The sequence below is a fragment of the Camelus bactrianus genome, chromosome 6 (genome assembly GCF_048773025.1).
Source record: "Camelus bactrianus isolate YW-2024 breed Bactrian camel chromosome 6, ASM4877302v1, whole genome shotgun sequence".
Classification (NCBI taxonomy): Eukaryota; Metazoa; Chordata; class Mammalia; order Artiodactyla; family Camelidae; genus Camelus; species Camelus bactrianus.
The window spans coordinates 73,877,310-73,891,510 of record NC_133544.1 but is presented as its reverse complement, the minus strand read 5'-3'; the positions used below and the strand labels follow the sequence as shown (position 1 = coordinate 73,891,510).

The 14,201-nt window shown below is 36.9% G+C and overlaps 1 protein-coding gene across 2 annotated transcripts in view; it reads left to right on the top strand.

Annotated features, from left to right (window-relative positions):
• TTBK2 (tau tubulin kinase 2) overlaps window positions 1-14,201 on the top strand; it is a 121,229-nt gene that overhangs the window by 89,001 nt on the left and 18,027 nt on the right. For both annotated transcript variants that reach the window (XM_010965207.3, XM_074365979.1), the window contains 3 exons: window positions 2,823-2,980; window positions 9,041-9,257; window positions 12,274-12,485. In XM_010965207.3, the coding sequence (XP_010963509.3) occupies window positions 2,823-2,980; window positions 9,041-9,257; window positions 12,274-12,485 (587 nt within the window). The remainder of the gene's footprint in view (window positions 1-2,822; window positions 2,981-9,040; window positions 9,258-12,273; window positions 12,486-14,201) is intronic.

Sequence of the window (14,201 nt, the reverse complement as noted above, 5' to 3'; positions counted from 1 at the left end):
ACTTCTTTGTGTTCATCTTATTATAAAATATCACATTCAGTGTCTTGCCTCTGAGTCTAGGAAGCTGTGCCACATTTATCAGGTGACTTTAAACTCTCTTCAGCATGTGGCTGCATCCCCTGGAGGTGCATGTTACCCTAATTTGAGAAACCTGGAGTCTTTAGAGGAGTTTGTATTTTCTAAGAATATATTATTAAATAAAAGAAGTAAAGAAGTTTGATATATACTAGTCATCCTCAATGCAGAGATATGAATCATGTCTTCCAAGAGGAAGTGGCAGAATCATCTGGAAGATTTTTTTCAGATTTTGCTCTGCCCCCTTTTCAGTTTGTGAATTACTGCACAGTGAGCTCCTGTTCTGATTGGAAAGTGTTTTAATCCTCAGGGGTATTGGGGTATAAAAAATGATGAGGACTGCAAGTTTTATTTATTTACACATACATATGTATGTGTCTGTATCTATATATATGATTTCTAAGGTGAATGACTTATGTTGTTCTCAGATCTATTTGAAAGAGTAACTGAATTGAGTTTTCTGGTATTATTATTTATTTTAGCCAAATGTGATATAATGAATTCAGTTACAAAAAAAAAAAAAAAAGTCCCTGACTCATCCTGTTTCTGCTATCCCAGAATATTGAAGTTTAGGATTTAGAGCCACCCTGGTCCTGAATTGGAAAATTATTTGGCTACAATAAAAATATTTTACTCTTTAAAGTATCTGCAGAGCTCTAATTCGTCTGGCCGCTTGTTCCCAGTAGGGTGCCTTTAGTGCTTCAGTGCTTTTAGCTTTCCTTCTGTTTCTTTTGTTCTGTGCCCTCCATCCTTCTGTCTCCTGCTGGTCTCAAGTATCACCATCATAGTAACTGTTTCTTATTTGGGGCCCAATGGCATATGCTACATTTTCTGAGACATTCAATACTATGATAAATGTAAGAAAAGAACTCTATGATAAAAGGACATCTGGCAATAAAAGCTGTTTAGGATCGTCCCTATTGCCACCCAGTATGGGCAGAGCATTTAGCAGCAGCAGTCTGATTGCTCACACAGCGAGGCAGATGCTGCCTCATGGGTAGGGAGATAAGCATCTCTCTCTGTGAGAACCTATGAGAGCCTTTCTTTCCAGAGTCGGGAGAGCAGTCTAAGGTTTGCCTCTTCAATTCTCATGTGTGGAGTTTCAGTCTATTTTCCTTACCTCCTTTATATTTTCTACAGCCCTCAACCTCTGACAATTTGGGGAAGTCTTAAGTTATAACGTGGATAACTTAACATTAACAAAAATATGACTAAAGTGAGAATTTCCAGGTTTTATAACTATGCCTTTTACAATTTCTTTTAGCTTTTTAGTTTCCTTTTCTACATTTATTATTTTTTCTTCCGGACTCAAACAAAAGGTAAGGCCATGTGAATCTTTAAATATTATGACAAATAAACATTTTTTCTGGAGTTGTTTTTAGAGTACTGTTGAAGGGTTCTGCAGCCATAATTCCGTCCTGTTTGTTTTTTTTCCCCACACCACCAAGCAGTTCTCTGACACCAGCTGGGTTCCTACAATTCAACTAAATTCTGACACTATCTACCCAGAGATAGATAGCATCAGATTCCACGGGTTAAGGACTCATTCCCACAAGACTGCCCTCTACTTCAGATACATTCCTAAGTCCTGGTTGTCCCTGCTGCTTGTGACCAACTGCCTAAAAATTAGAGGTTCCCACAACTACCTTCTTAGGTTTGATTAATTTACTGCAGTGGCTCACAGGCCTTGGGAAACCAGTGTTCTCACTAGATTACCAGTTTATTGCAAAGGATATAACTCAGAAACAGCCAGATGGAAGAACTGCATGTAACAAGGTATGAGAAAAGGTGTGGTGCTGCTCCCCGACTAGTCTCCTCACTGGTCCTCTGTTCATAGCACCCCCATCACCCTCCCTGTTGGTGGCATCTGTTCTCCACGTCATAGCCAGAGTAATCTTTTTAAAGCCTGAAGCAGGCCTTCATAAAATCCTCCAATGAAGAAGTGCTGATTTCAGGTCTGGGTTGGGAAATGTGTAAGATGAATCTCTTAGGATAACAGAGTAAGAGAGATGATGAGATTTTAATCCAGTTTTAATCATAAAATTGAAGATATTGCATACTGTCAAATAGTAAAGGGAGATCTTTGTGAGATCTTTCTAAGATAACACCTCACTTCTGGAATTTAAAGGCAAAAAATGAAATTTATATAATACAAATCAAATAATAGGGCAGATTTCTTTTTGATATTTGTGTGTATGCACATACACAGTTTAAGAATTTTTCAGACCCACAAAAAAATTTGAAGAAAGCACAGTGAATTTCCATTTATCCCTTAACCTGGATATATCAACTGTTAATACTGGTCATCTTATTTAAATTGAACCATATAAAAATCCCCCTTTTAGACCAAAAAGAAAAAAAAAAGGATCTCATAGGTGGTTGAAACTGAATGCACACATATACTACAACACACATTTTCTTTTGCCAGACTATCAGAAAGTAGGTTTTTTTTTTGTTTGTTTGTTTTAGAAACTAGGTTTTAGATGTGACACTTCATTTTTTTATCTTCCAAGAACAAATACATTATCTTACATACTACAAACCAGTACCTCAACTGAGAAAAAATCAGTATTAATTGAATATCATCATTCGTATATAGTCCTCATTCAGATTCACCTATGTGTATCATCAGGTTTTTTTAAAAAAAATTGCACTACTAAAGTAAGAGTCTGGGGTGTGTATTCTTATAGAATAAAGTCACTGTGTTTACTGTTGACTTACTCTAGTTTTTTCCTTTTGTGGTTTAGCTTCTTACATCCGTGTTTGACAACAGCATCAAGACCTTTGGAGTAATTGAGAGTGAGCCTTTCGACTGGGAGAAGACTGGAACTGATGGCTCCCTCACAACCACCACCACTTCTACCACCCCTCAGTTGCACACCCGCTTGACCCCTGCGGCAATCGGGTATGTCCTAAACAGATGGTTCAGCAGGGTCTTTCCTGGATGCACTGTATTACCGGAAATGTCTTTATTTCATCCAGATTCCCTTAGATGATCAAATGCTAAGACACGGGGATGCCTGTGGATTTCCTTCAGTTAACATTGCTTTTGTGCATATATTTGTTTAGATTTACTTTTCTTAGAAAGTACTTCCAGATTATACCGTGAACTGGGAGCTTAGAGATTGTGTGACTTATTGATGTCAAATTTACAGTGGGTTTTCTTCAAAGTGAGAAGGGGCTTTTGTTACATTTACTACTGAAGAATATATGAGACCCTGGAAAGAACAAACCACAACTATAACTATACTGTGCTTAAGATTAGTGGGAGCAAAACACATAGCTTGTTCCTCTTAGGAAAGTGATTTCATTTTCAAAGTGTATTAGGAGGAGGTTAGTGTGTTGCCATCTTCTTGGTTTTAGGTTTTTCCCCTTTATATGCTTTGTATTTTATTTTTTAATTTTGGGGGGGATTGTCTCTTTTTTTTTTTTTTTCCTTCTGACCTTTTTTTTTCACCTGCTCTGGTTAGTTTAAACAGTTTGATTAAAGAAAAAGTAAATAGGGAAAAAAATCATCATATAATGAGCTAATTGGGACATTTAATTTCTAATCCATTTCTTTGTTTTTATAATGAGATGGGATAACTGGAGCTTATTGAATCAGAAAAGCTTACATGGACTTATATAATTGGAGAGATATTCCTGATTGGCTAGTCTAAGAGTTCTTAAATGTGAGTCCCTGACTAGCTACAATAGAATCACCACAGATGTTTGTTTAAAATATCCATTCATAGGATTCACCCCAGACCTACTGAATCAGAATGTCTAGGGGTGTGGGACAGAAGTCCATATGCATCAGCTGTTTCTCATGCATATCTGAGATTGGGACCTGCTGCCCTACTCCAGCCACCCCATTTTACAAATGAGGAAATAATCCTAATGCTGAGTGAATCATCCAGCTTTATATAAACATTAGTGACAGAGCTGGAGCCTATGTAGAAATTTTGATTCTTGTTTTTCTGCTTTTGTCTTTCTTCTCCTTTGATTGTTGTTAGAAATAAGTCTCAAACTTGAAAAATCCAGGACTTCAGGTAGCTGAAGTCAATGAAGACATTTTAAGTTTCCATCTCCCAATGTTTTTTCCTAAAATAAGACAAAAATAACAAGAAAGGAAAAATAAAACTACACAAAAAACTATGTCCTCAGCATAATTTGAAGACAAAGAGTACCCAATTCAAAATAACAGCAAGTAAACAGAGAAAAACAAAACACTAAGGCCTTGTATAATATCTCTTATGCTCCTGCCTCACCAAACCCTGCCACAAGGCTTACTCAAGGCAGATCAGTAAAAACTGGGGAAGAGGAGAGTTAGCAATGAGACTTATGGTTGATCTTAAACCAACACCAGAAAGACTAAACCCATCCAAAGAATGAAAATATTAAAAAGTGTCCAGGTGGATCAGATCATGAACTACAGGGAGGTAAAAACATGCATGATTCAAAACACTTAACTTCTAAGGAAGAAAAAAAGACAAAAAGAAAGAGAGAAATGCCCTTTGTCAGTTGAGTGGTGAAGGAATAAAAACATGGATCTGTTTGGGTTCAATCAGGCAAGAGAAACAACGTAGTAATTTGAACAGGGAGAGATGATGCGAAGAATTATTACCTATAATATGACATTGGAATAACATGGGACTGAAGTAGAGAGAACTGTAAAGAGTAGAGGAATAGTAAATAGAAAATGCAATTCCTACTCCTGGGGCTGAGATTAAGCATCCAGAGAGGAGCTCCCCCAGCCCCCACCCCAGGGCTGAGTTCTGACCTTGTTGGAGAGGGTATGCCCTCGCTCTTTGGATGTCAAGGAAGTCCTTCTAATGCCACTCTGGTAGAATATGCTGAAAATCTGTCCTCTGGAACTTGATGGAAATCTCTCCTAGGGGGTGCTAGAGAAAGTGATCTACTGGAGGTATCTCAGTAGAGTCACTCTGCTCCAAAACTTCTGGTTAGTGGGGGTTGCTCTAGGAAGATATTGGTTGCTGCTGTCTGTGTACTGCAGGAGACAGCTGCTAGGGAAAGCCACACATGCTGGAGAAGCTTGCCAGGCTGCACACTGGAACCTAAAGCAAAACTCTTTCCTCCTCCTGTCTCTCCAGTGCCAGCTGGAAAAAGATTTAAAGGGCACAGATCCACTTTCACAGAATAGGTAAAAAGGATGAATCTGGAGCTGAAAGGTAGTAAATTAATAATTACAGGGGAAGAAAAGGGGATATAAATTTAATTACCTATAAGAAAAGAGAACTATAATTATAAAATACTGTAACAGACTTAAAACCAAACATATCAGTCATAGCAGTAAATATGCATGGGCATATTTATTAAAAGAAAAGGATTTTTAGTTTGGTTTATGTAACTGTATGCACATGTTACATATAAGAGATACACCTGAAAAAAAAAAAAGTTTCTGAAAGGGTTGGACAACGATGTACCAGAAAATTGGAAGCAGAAGAGAATAATGATCTTGATACCAGACAATGTAGAAGTCAAGCTGAAAAAAGCATTTAAACTTAGAAAGATGGAAGGGTACTTTTTAATGCTAAGTGCTGCAGTTTGCATGTGGGACTAGTGTTTATTAATGTTTAGTCACCAGAATCACAGCAGTCATCTTTAGCAAGCAGCAACTGTGGGAGATTCAAGGAAATAAAGAAACACACTAGTAATTGGAGATTTTAATATATAACTCAGTTCTAGTAAACAAAGAATAAGAAATAGAAGACAAACAGTGTGATCAATAAGGTAGATCTTAGGCATATTTTTCAATATCTACACTCTTATAATAGAGATTGCACCTTCTGCTCAAGTGCTCCTGGAACATTTACAAAAATTGACCATTTGTTAGGTCACCAAGAAATATATAAATAGTTCTATAAGGTAGAAATATTATACTATCTGATCACACTGCACTTGAGCTAGAAATAACTAACAAAGAACAAAAATATTAAAGGCCCTTCCACCTGGAAACTTAAAAACCTTCTATTAAACTACTCTTCAGTGAGAAGGAAAATACAAACTGAAGTTATAAGAAAAATAATGATAATTTAAAAACTGCATATTGGAATCTGTGGGATACATTTAAAGCCAAGATCAGAGGGAAACTGACGGCATTAAATAAGGAGGTACATAATGTCAATATATTTTACTAACAGTGATATTAATGTTGATAATCTGGTTAAGGTGGTATTAGATTTCTCCATTGTAAAGTTACTATTTTTTTCCCTTTGTAAGTAGTAAGTATCTTGTGGGAAGATATTTTGAGGCTATTCGAATAAACTTATTTTTCATCATGTTTGCCTACTAATTGTAGCATCCATCTTGCCTGTGAACTATCAGGCCCACAAACCTACCAGTTACTAACTGGCCCTTTGAGAAAAAGTTTACTGACCTCTGAGTTATCTCTGTTTGAAAATGATATGGTAGAATACCTGGAAAGCCCTACAGAATGAGTGTTAAAGAAAAAAAATGATAATTTATGTCCCAGAAAGTAAGTTCAGGAGAAGGTAAGAATCAGCAAACCTTAACTGTTTACTAAGGGCCAGATAGAAATTTATGGGCTCTGCTGTCTGTCACCACTGCCATTGCCACTATAGTACTAAAGAAGCCATAGGCAGTATGCAAATGAATGAGCATGCCTGTGTACCATACACTTTTTTTTGCAGAAACAAGTGAGCAGGCCAGATTGGGCTCACAGGCCCTAGTTTGCTGGCCCCTGCCTTAGATGTTGGGGAAGGGCATATGGAAAGGATGTCCGGTCTTATTGTGACTCTTGACATCCATCCAGTTCTTCCATATATCTCCTTAATTTTTTTTCTTTTCCCTAGTCTGCTTCTGTAATTTATACCTTGCCTGTAAACAGACCATATGCTAATAATATTCTCACATATATCTTTCTCGCTCATTCTTATTCCTGGGAAAGAGTTCTTCCTTTCCATATCTCAGACTCCAGATTTGGATCAGAGTTATAGGAGAAGGAAGAAAATAGTAATTAAGTAAGGAATGAAACTAGGAATAAATGCAGAGAGAAACCTGAGTCATGTGGGAGAGAGCCTGTGTGGAGAAGATGGAAGTGTCCCTTAAAGTGTGTGGTATTATACTGAAGAACACGCTGTAAGAGGGAAACTTGGGTAGAGTAAAAATAGAGTCAGTTTCACAGGTGGAGGTGTGGTTTGTCTCCTGAGGGGTGGAAGAAGGGAGCGCCAAGGAATCGGGGTAATTGGAAAGAAGCAGACTAGTAACTAGGCATAGGGAAAAAAGGATTTGGAAGAACACTGAGTGATTAAAACGGGGGAAGAAATGTGGGGCTGTTAGACTGAGCTTCCTGAATTCAGAATCCCTCCTTTTGCCATTTCCTTTCCTCAGGAATAGAGGGAATTCTTTCAATAAACATTTAAGTTACCACATAGCACGTATATGTTAGTGTCCATTGTAATTCCTCACATCAGTAAACCAATTATATTGAACTTACAACTGAAAAATGTATCTCTTTAGTAGTCTATTCATGAACTTGAATTACTTTTATAATAAATCCTTTCATTTGAAGTGTTTTAGGCCAAACTACCTTTCACTGTGTTCCCAGGGTCAGACCTACAGTGAGTACTTTACAAAAGGTTTTTTCCTGGGACCCATTATCAGAGCTTTTCCAGATTAGCACTGACCCCAGTAGAGAGGGGTGGTAGTGAAGGTCATCAAATCAGGTGGAACAAGTCCCTGACAAATCACTGATCTTTGTTCTCACAGCATGACGTATATATGACACCTGGGCCAAGGTGTAACCATTGCCCTTAGAGTTCCCTGAGAAGATGCCTGTTTTCATAATAATTATATGTGTTGTCATAATCTACTGAAGACTGTATTTTTCTACTTTTAGATGGTGCAGATCACTCTAAGAAAAGGTTTCATTGTGTGCTAAATGTGTTCAGTCAGCAATGTTCAAAAAAACAAACAAACTAGTGTGTGGAGTGAATTACAGAACATCAGCACTGGCAGGGGCCTGGTCACTTAGTGAGTGGTAACTGACAACTAGAAAAGTCCCTCATGGGTGAGAAGTCCAAGGGAGAGGTGACCAACCATGGGAATAGGACATGAAATTACTTTGAAAGGATGCACAGACAAGTGCTAATTAATACTTCCTACTTTGTTCCTGGTCATTTCATAAAGAACCATGTGAACTGTATAAGTGCAGAATTTCTAGTTTCCCCTAGAAGGCAAGACTATCCTTTCTCCTCTGTGTCCCCAGGGCCTTGCTTTTAAGTAGGTACTTAGTAAAAAGTCTGTAAATGAAAAAGCAAATGCGTATTTCACACTATTGAAATAACATAACTGATTGATCTGATACCTGCTTAAATCACTATGACACATTTTTCTGTTTATAGTGTTTGTTCTCTAAGAAAAATGGGTAAAGAATAGAAAATACTAAAATTCACAGACTTCTTGGAAAATAGACAAAATGTTTCTAACTTTTAAAATGATTATTAAATCAGTGAGTTTAAAATTTTTTTTCTCTTTTATTGAAGTATATAATCAGCTTACAATGTTGTGTCAGTTTCTAGTGTACAGCATAATGTTTCAGTCATACATACACATACATATATTTGTCTTCAGGTTCTTTTTCATTATAGGTTACTACAAGATATTGAATATAGTTCACTGTGCTATACAGTATAAACTTGTTAACCTATTTTATAGATAATAGTTAGTATCTGCAAATCTCAAACTACCAATTTATCCCTTCCCACCCCCTTAAATCAGTGAGTTGTTACATCAGAATTTGTATTTTTAAATCAGCTTGAAAATTCTGTTAATCAAAATGTAGTTTAATTTTGCAGAATTGGCATGCCCTAAGTTTCCGAGGTTTTTGTTTTGTTTTACTCCCTTAATTATGTATAGGCTTCATCATTTTAAACCCAGAAACAAAACATAGGATAGTCTCCTAGTAATTTTTGATTCTGGTTTTTTAACCCCTCATTTTCAGAATTGCCAATGCCACGCCCATCCCAGGAGACTTGCTTCGAGAAAATACAGATGAAGTGTTTCCAGATGAACAGCTTAGTGATGGGGAAAATGGCATCCCTGTTGGTGTGTCACCAGATAAATTGCCTGGATCTCTGGGACACCCTCGTCCCCAGGAGAAGGATGTCTGGGAAGAGATGGATGCCAACAGAAATAAGATAAAGCTTGGGATTTGTAAGGTGTGTATTTCTTGCATAGTAAGTGATAGCTCTCTATGTGCTTATGATTTTTCTCCTATTGGTGTAGCAAAGTATCATGATTCTCAGTTTTGAATGAGAAGTAGAACGTTGTATTGCTAGTTACTTACATATTTGTAATAACAACATTTTGGCTAATTTTGCCCATAACACTCAGGAATGGACACCAAAAGTTAATCTTCATCTTGTATTTTGTGGAAAAGAAGAAGGTAGTTTAAAAAAAATAACCAGATGCTGAGACCAAGAGACACCTGAAGAACAGAAGTTAACTGTCTTTCCAAATAAAGTGTCAAGACTCTGGGCTCCTTCCTTAGGGTAGATAGTGGAGCTCTGGGGTTACTCATTGTGAAAACTGTCTCCAGTGGAGGTAGGAAAATGAGGGTTGGAAGTGGAAAGCATCAAACTGGTCATGAGCTGATAAAGTGGATGTTGAGTAAGTAACATGATTTTTTCTTCATTAGGATTGTAAGCAGGGCCACTTGTAAGTATGGGGAGAGATTACGATTTCTGAATCAAATGGTTTTGAATAATCTTGGGGTAGATCATACCAAATTTCTCTTTGATCTTACTGTTTCCTGTCATTTCCATTTTCTTGGAAGATAAAATGCAGATAAATGGCATGGAAGGGCAATGAATTACAAATCAGTTTTTGTTGCTTCCTATGCTTTTATAAGTTTAGCTGGGAGGGAGATTAAATTTATTGGTGTAAAATAAGACTGCTGGCTCGTATCTGTTAACATGATTTAAAGTTGGCTAGCCCCACTTTATGAATGGGAAAGATATCTTGAAAAGAATTTTCTGTGATTACTTCTGAGGAGCTTGGCCTATCTTTGGACAATATATACTATATTGTTAAACTATATAGTTAAAAAAATTAACAGTATATACTTTGAGTCATGAGAGTCAGAGAGTCATTTGCATAAACATTCTCTGCATAGATGTGATATGCTGCCCTGTGGTCTGGCTGTTGAATAAGCACTATCTGGACCCATAGTAATCAGGAATAAATAATGGAAAGTAGTTAAGAAGTCAGTGTCTGATTTTTGTGATGTCAACTATGGCTGTCTTTATGGCACCAGGAGCAAACTGTTCTGATAGTAAAAGTCTCTTGAGACATTCTCAGTAGTCAGCCCATATGGGTGCTTGTGTATGTGACAGAGTGAAATGATAGTTGACATAGGCCTTAATTACTTTAGTTTTCTGTCTTTCACATGTTATCATTAATCTTTATTTAGTTCTCTTCTATTTTTTAATTCCTTCCTATTAAAAAAATACATAGATTACTAGTGGTGGTGTTCTTTTATACAAGTAATGTTTATATAGATTTTTCATCGATGTTTACCATTTCCTTACAATTTTGGAGACCTGGACTCATTTTTCTTTCTGAAATACTCCCTTGAGAAGTTTTCTTTAGTTAACATCTTTTGATAGAGGACTCCTTCCATTTTCACTTAGTTGCAAATGTATTTCAGCCTTACTTTTTAAAAAATACTTTATGCTGAATTCAACATTTTTGATTGACAGCTATTTTTCTTCTGTCTTCAATTATTAGTGTTAAGAGGACTTGTTTTTTTGGCGGGTTTTCTGTTTGTTTGTTTTGTAGATAATCATTTCCCAGCTACTTTGTAGCTTTTCTCCTTGTCTTTGGTATTCTGAATTTTAACTACAGTGGGTCTAGGCGTGTGCATGTTTCTTTTCATCCTGCTTGGGATATCTTACATTTCCTAAATCTTTGAGTCACAATTTTTTATCAGTATTGGGAAATAAACAGCCATTCTCTACCTAAATATTGCCACCTCTTCATTTCTGTTCTTTGTTTTTGGAGCACCAATTAAATAAACATATATTAGATCTTTTTATTCTGTCATATCACTTAATATCATTTTTCATATTTTTTTCTTGCTGTGCTTCGTTCTAGGTAATTTCTTTTGCTACATCTTTTTCATGAGTTTATAACTTTGGCCTTTTATGGCTAATTTTCTGTTTAACAACTTAATTGATTATTTATATTAAATTCATCAGTTAATTCCAAGTAATCCTTTGTTGATCTTTGTGATAATGACCTTTATTTATTTAAGCATTTTATGCATAGCTGTTCTAGATCCTGTACCTGAACAAATTTGATATTTGATGTCTTTGGGAGTTACAAAAATTTATTTTAAATTATTATAATAATTTCTACGCTGACTCTTCGTGATGGAGGCATGCCTTCTGATATGTTTGACTGTCTTTAGTGTTGTACTCATTGATTAATAATTGATGTAAATCCTGTAGACCTAAACTGGGGACTGGGGAAACCTTTCTTCAGAGAAGATTATCTTCTGCTTCTGCTAGTAGCCAGAGTGTACCCCCAATTTAAGTCCAATTGGGCATCTTCTTGAGGGTCTCTAATCAGAACAGATCTCTCAGACTGCCCTCCCTCACCCTACTGCTGTTGTAAGACTTAATTTTCCTAATAATTGTTCTGCTCTAGGCATCTGTCCTTAGGCAGCCCCACCCCTCTGGGCTGCTCAGGCTCAGCCTCCTTCTGCTCTACCCAGCTCCTTACTGTTCTAGCTCTAGTTTTCTTGTTGTTTGTGTTTTAGAGAGGGAATGAGTCAGAGTATTCAGGCTTGGCGACCTCTCCTGCCTCTTATAAGACCATTTATATCTCGAAGAGAACATCCTCTCCAGATTTTCATATTAGTTTAGTGGAATAGGCTTCTGCAAGCATCTAGTTAAACATAATATGAAAAGCCACTGTAGTTAAATGTTTCTGGTCTGTTTATCTTTCAATCAAAATATAAAAAATTAAAAATACTGAAACTGAGAATAAAGAAAATTTATTTAATAAAGGTTTAACAGACAAGTATATTATGAATTAAACTAGCTAAAATATCCTAATCTTCAGAAAAATCATTCTCATCGTTTGCTTGTATTATTTTGAGAGACTTCAGTGAGTCCTACTATGTATAGTAACTGGAATGTTTTGCATGGTTTTCTTTTATGTTTTGTCTAGGCTGCTACTGAAGAGGAAAACAGCCACGGTCATGCAAATGGTATTCTGAATGCTCCAAGCCTTGGTTCGCCAATTCGTGTCTGCTCAGAGATTACTCAGCCAGACAGAGATGTTCCATTGGTGCGAAAGTTACGTTCCATCCACAGCTTTGAGCTGGAGAAACGTCTGGCGCTGGAGCCAAAGCCAGATACCGACAAGTTTCTTGAGACCTGGTATAAAATAGTTTTTTTTTTTTTTAAAGCAACTAAGATACTATTATTACTATATTTCTGTTACGTAAAGTCTTTTAAGTAAGGAATTCTTACATTTTTGTAGCACTGATTTGATAAAGCTGCCATCTTCATCCATGTTTTTAATTATCGTCCTCACTCTTAATGTGACTTGTCTTCTAATACTGTTCCAAGTTCTGTAACATAGAGCCTTTGGCTTTGGGAGCTGAGCAGTGGGAACTGGTAACTTCATAACACTAGGTACAAGTTAAGTGAACATTTTGAAGTGATTTTGTTTGGAAGATCTCTTTTATTGGAATGGAGAAGATGCAGTGTAGCATTAGAGGGGGCATGATAAAGGTGGCATTATGCAAGAAGAAGGGGGGATACATGAAGTAGGGAAAAAAGTAATTCATATACAAGTGATAAGTAATTCAATTTAATGAAGACCTTCAATGAATAAGTGCTGCAGGAAAAACAGACGTCAATGTTTATCATTCTACCTATAAAGAAGGAAAGATGAAACGTTAGAGAGCTCAGCGATCTACTTCAAAAGAAGGAAAGGTGGAACTTGAGAGAGCTATGCATAGGTATCAACAGTAGTTCATGGTCTCTAACTTTGATAACAGAAGACTGAAGTGAAACTTTAAAAAGAAGTTGGGATATATTTATGAATTATAGAAAGCTTTAATAATATTAAGACCTGAGTGACTTTAATAATAGTCACATCTTTCAGTGTACATCCCTGGTGGCTACTATGGGCAATTAAATATGAGGTTAGAAGGACCATATATTTGACTAACATAGTAGTTACTGTGTCTGAAGACAATTCTGGCCTCGTCCAATCTAGCTTCCAAAACAGTACTACATAGCCATGTATTCTTCCTCACATGGTAATCATTCAGTTCTGCAGTTATGTGATGTAAGCTTGTGTCTCCATGTTGATATGATCAAAAGGATGGACTGGGGTTTGGGCAGTGTTTAAACATTTTCAGTTGTGCATTAGATTGGGAATGAATATTAAGTGTTATAGGGATAAAAGCTTAGTTTGGGGAAGAATTAGTCTGACAGTAAAGAATGGAACCAAAAAGAGAATCCATGCTGAAGGAAGAGCTGAGCTGAGAGGTAGGACAGTTGAGAACAGAAATACTCAAAGAAAATGAACTCAAGCCAGAAGCTAGAATGAATAGGGAGCAGTTGACGGAATTGAAGCACCTAATTTACAGACTTAACTAGAGGAACAAGTGTATTCCTTAAACTGCTTCCCTGCAGATAAGCTCAGTTCTCAGAAGCCAGTGTAGCAAAGTACCACCAGTAATATTATTGCCTGCCCCGCATAGGGATTTATATACGATTATCAACTGCCTTTTAATCCAGCAAAACTGAAAATACATCCTGAAGCTTCCCCCTAACCACCAAGACCACCTCCTACCACCTATGTGGAGCTCTTTGTGCAAAGTAGGCTGGGTGTGGTTGAACAGGTACAGTACCTTCTCATCTTAAAAGCTCTGCCTTTGGAGGAGTTTTCTTGAATGAGTATACATTTACACACCTCTCTGAAGACAAAACAAATGCAGAAAGTATTTGCCTGGTGTATATTAGCTTCCTTTGTGAGGCAGAAGTCCCTTGGATAAGTTGTTCCTCAGTCCCTCAGAGCAGAGAGCAGAGGGCAGTAGGACTGAAGTGGCAAAGCAAAGGTGAAATGGGTCACACAAGTCA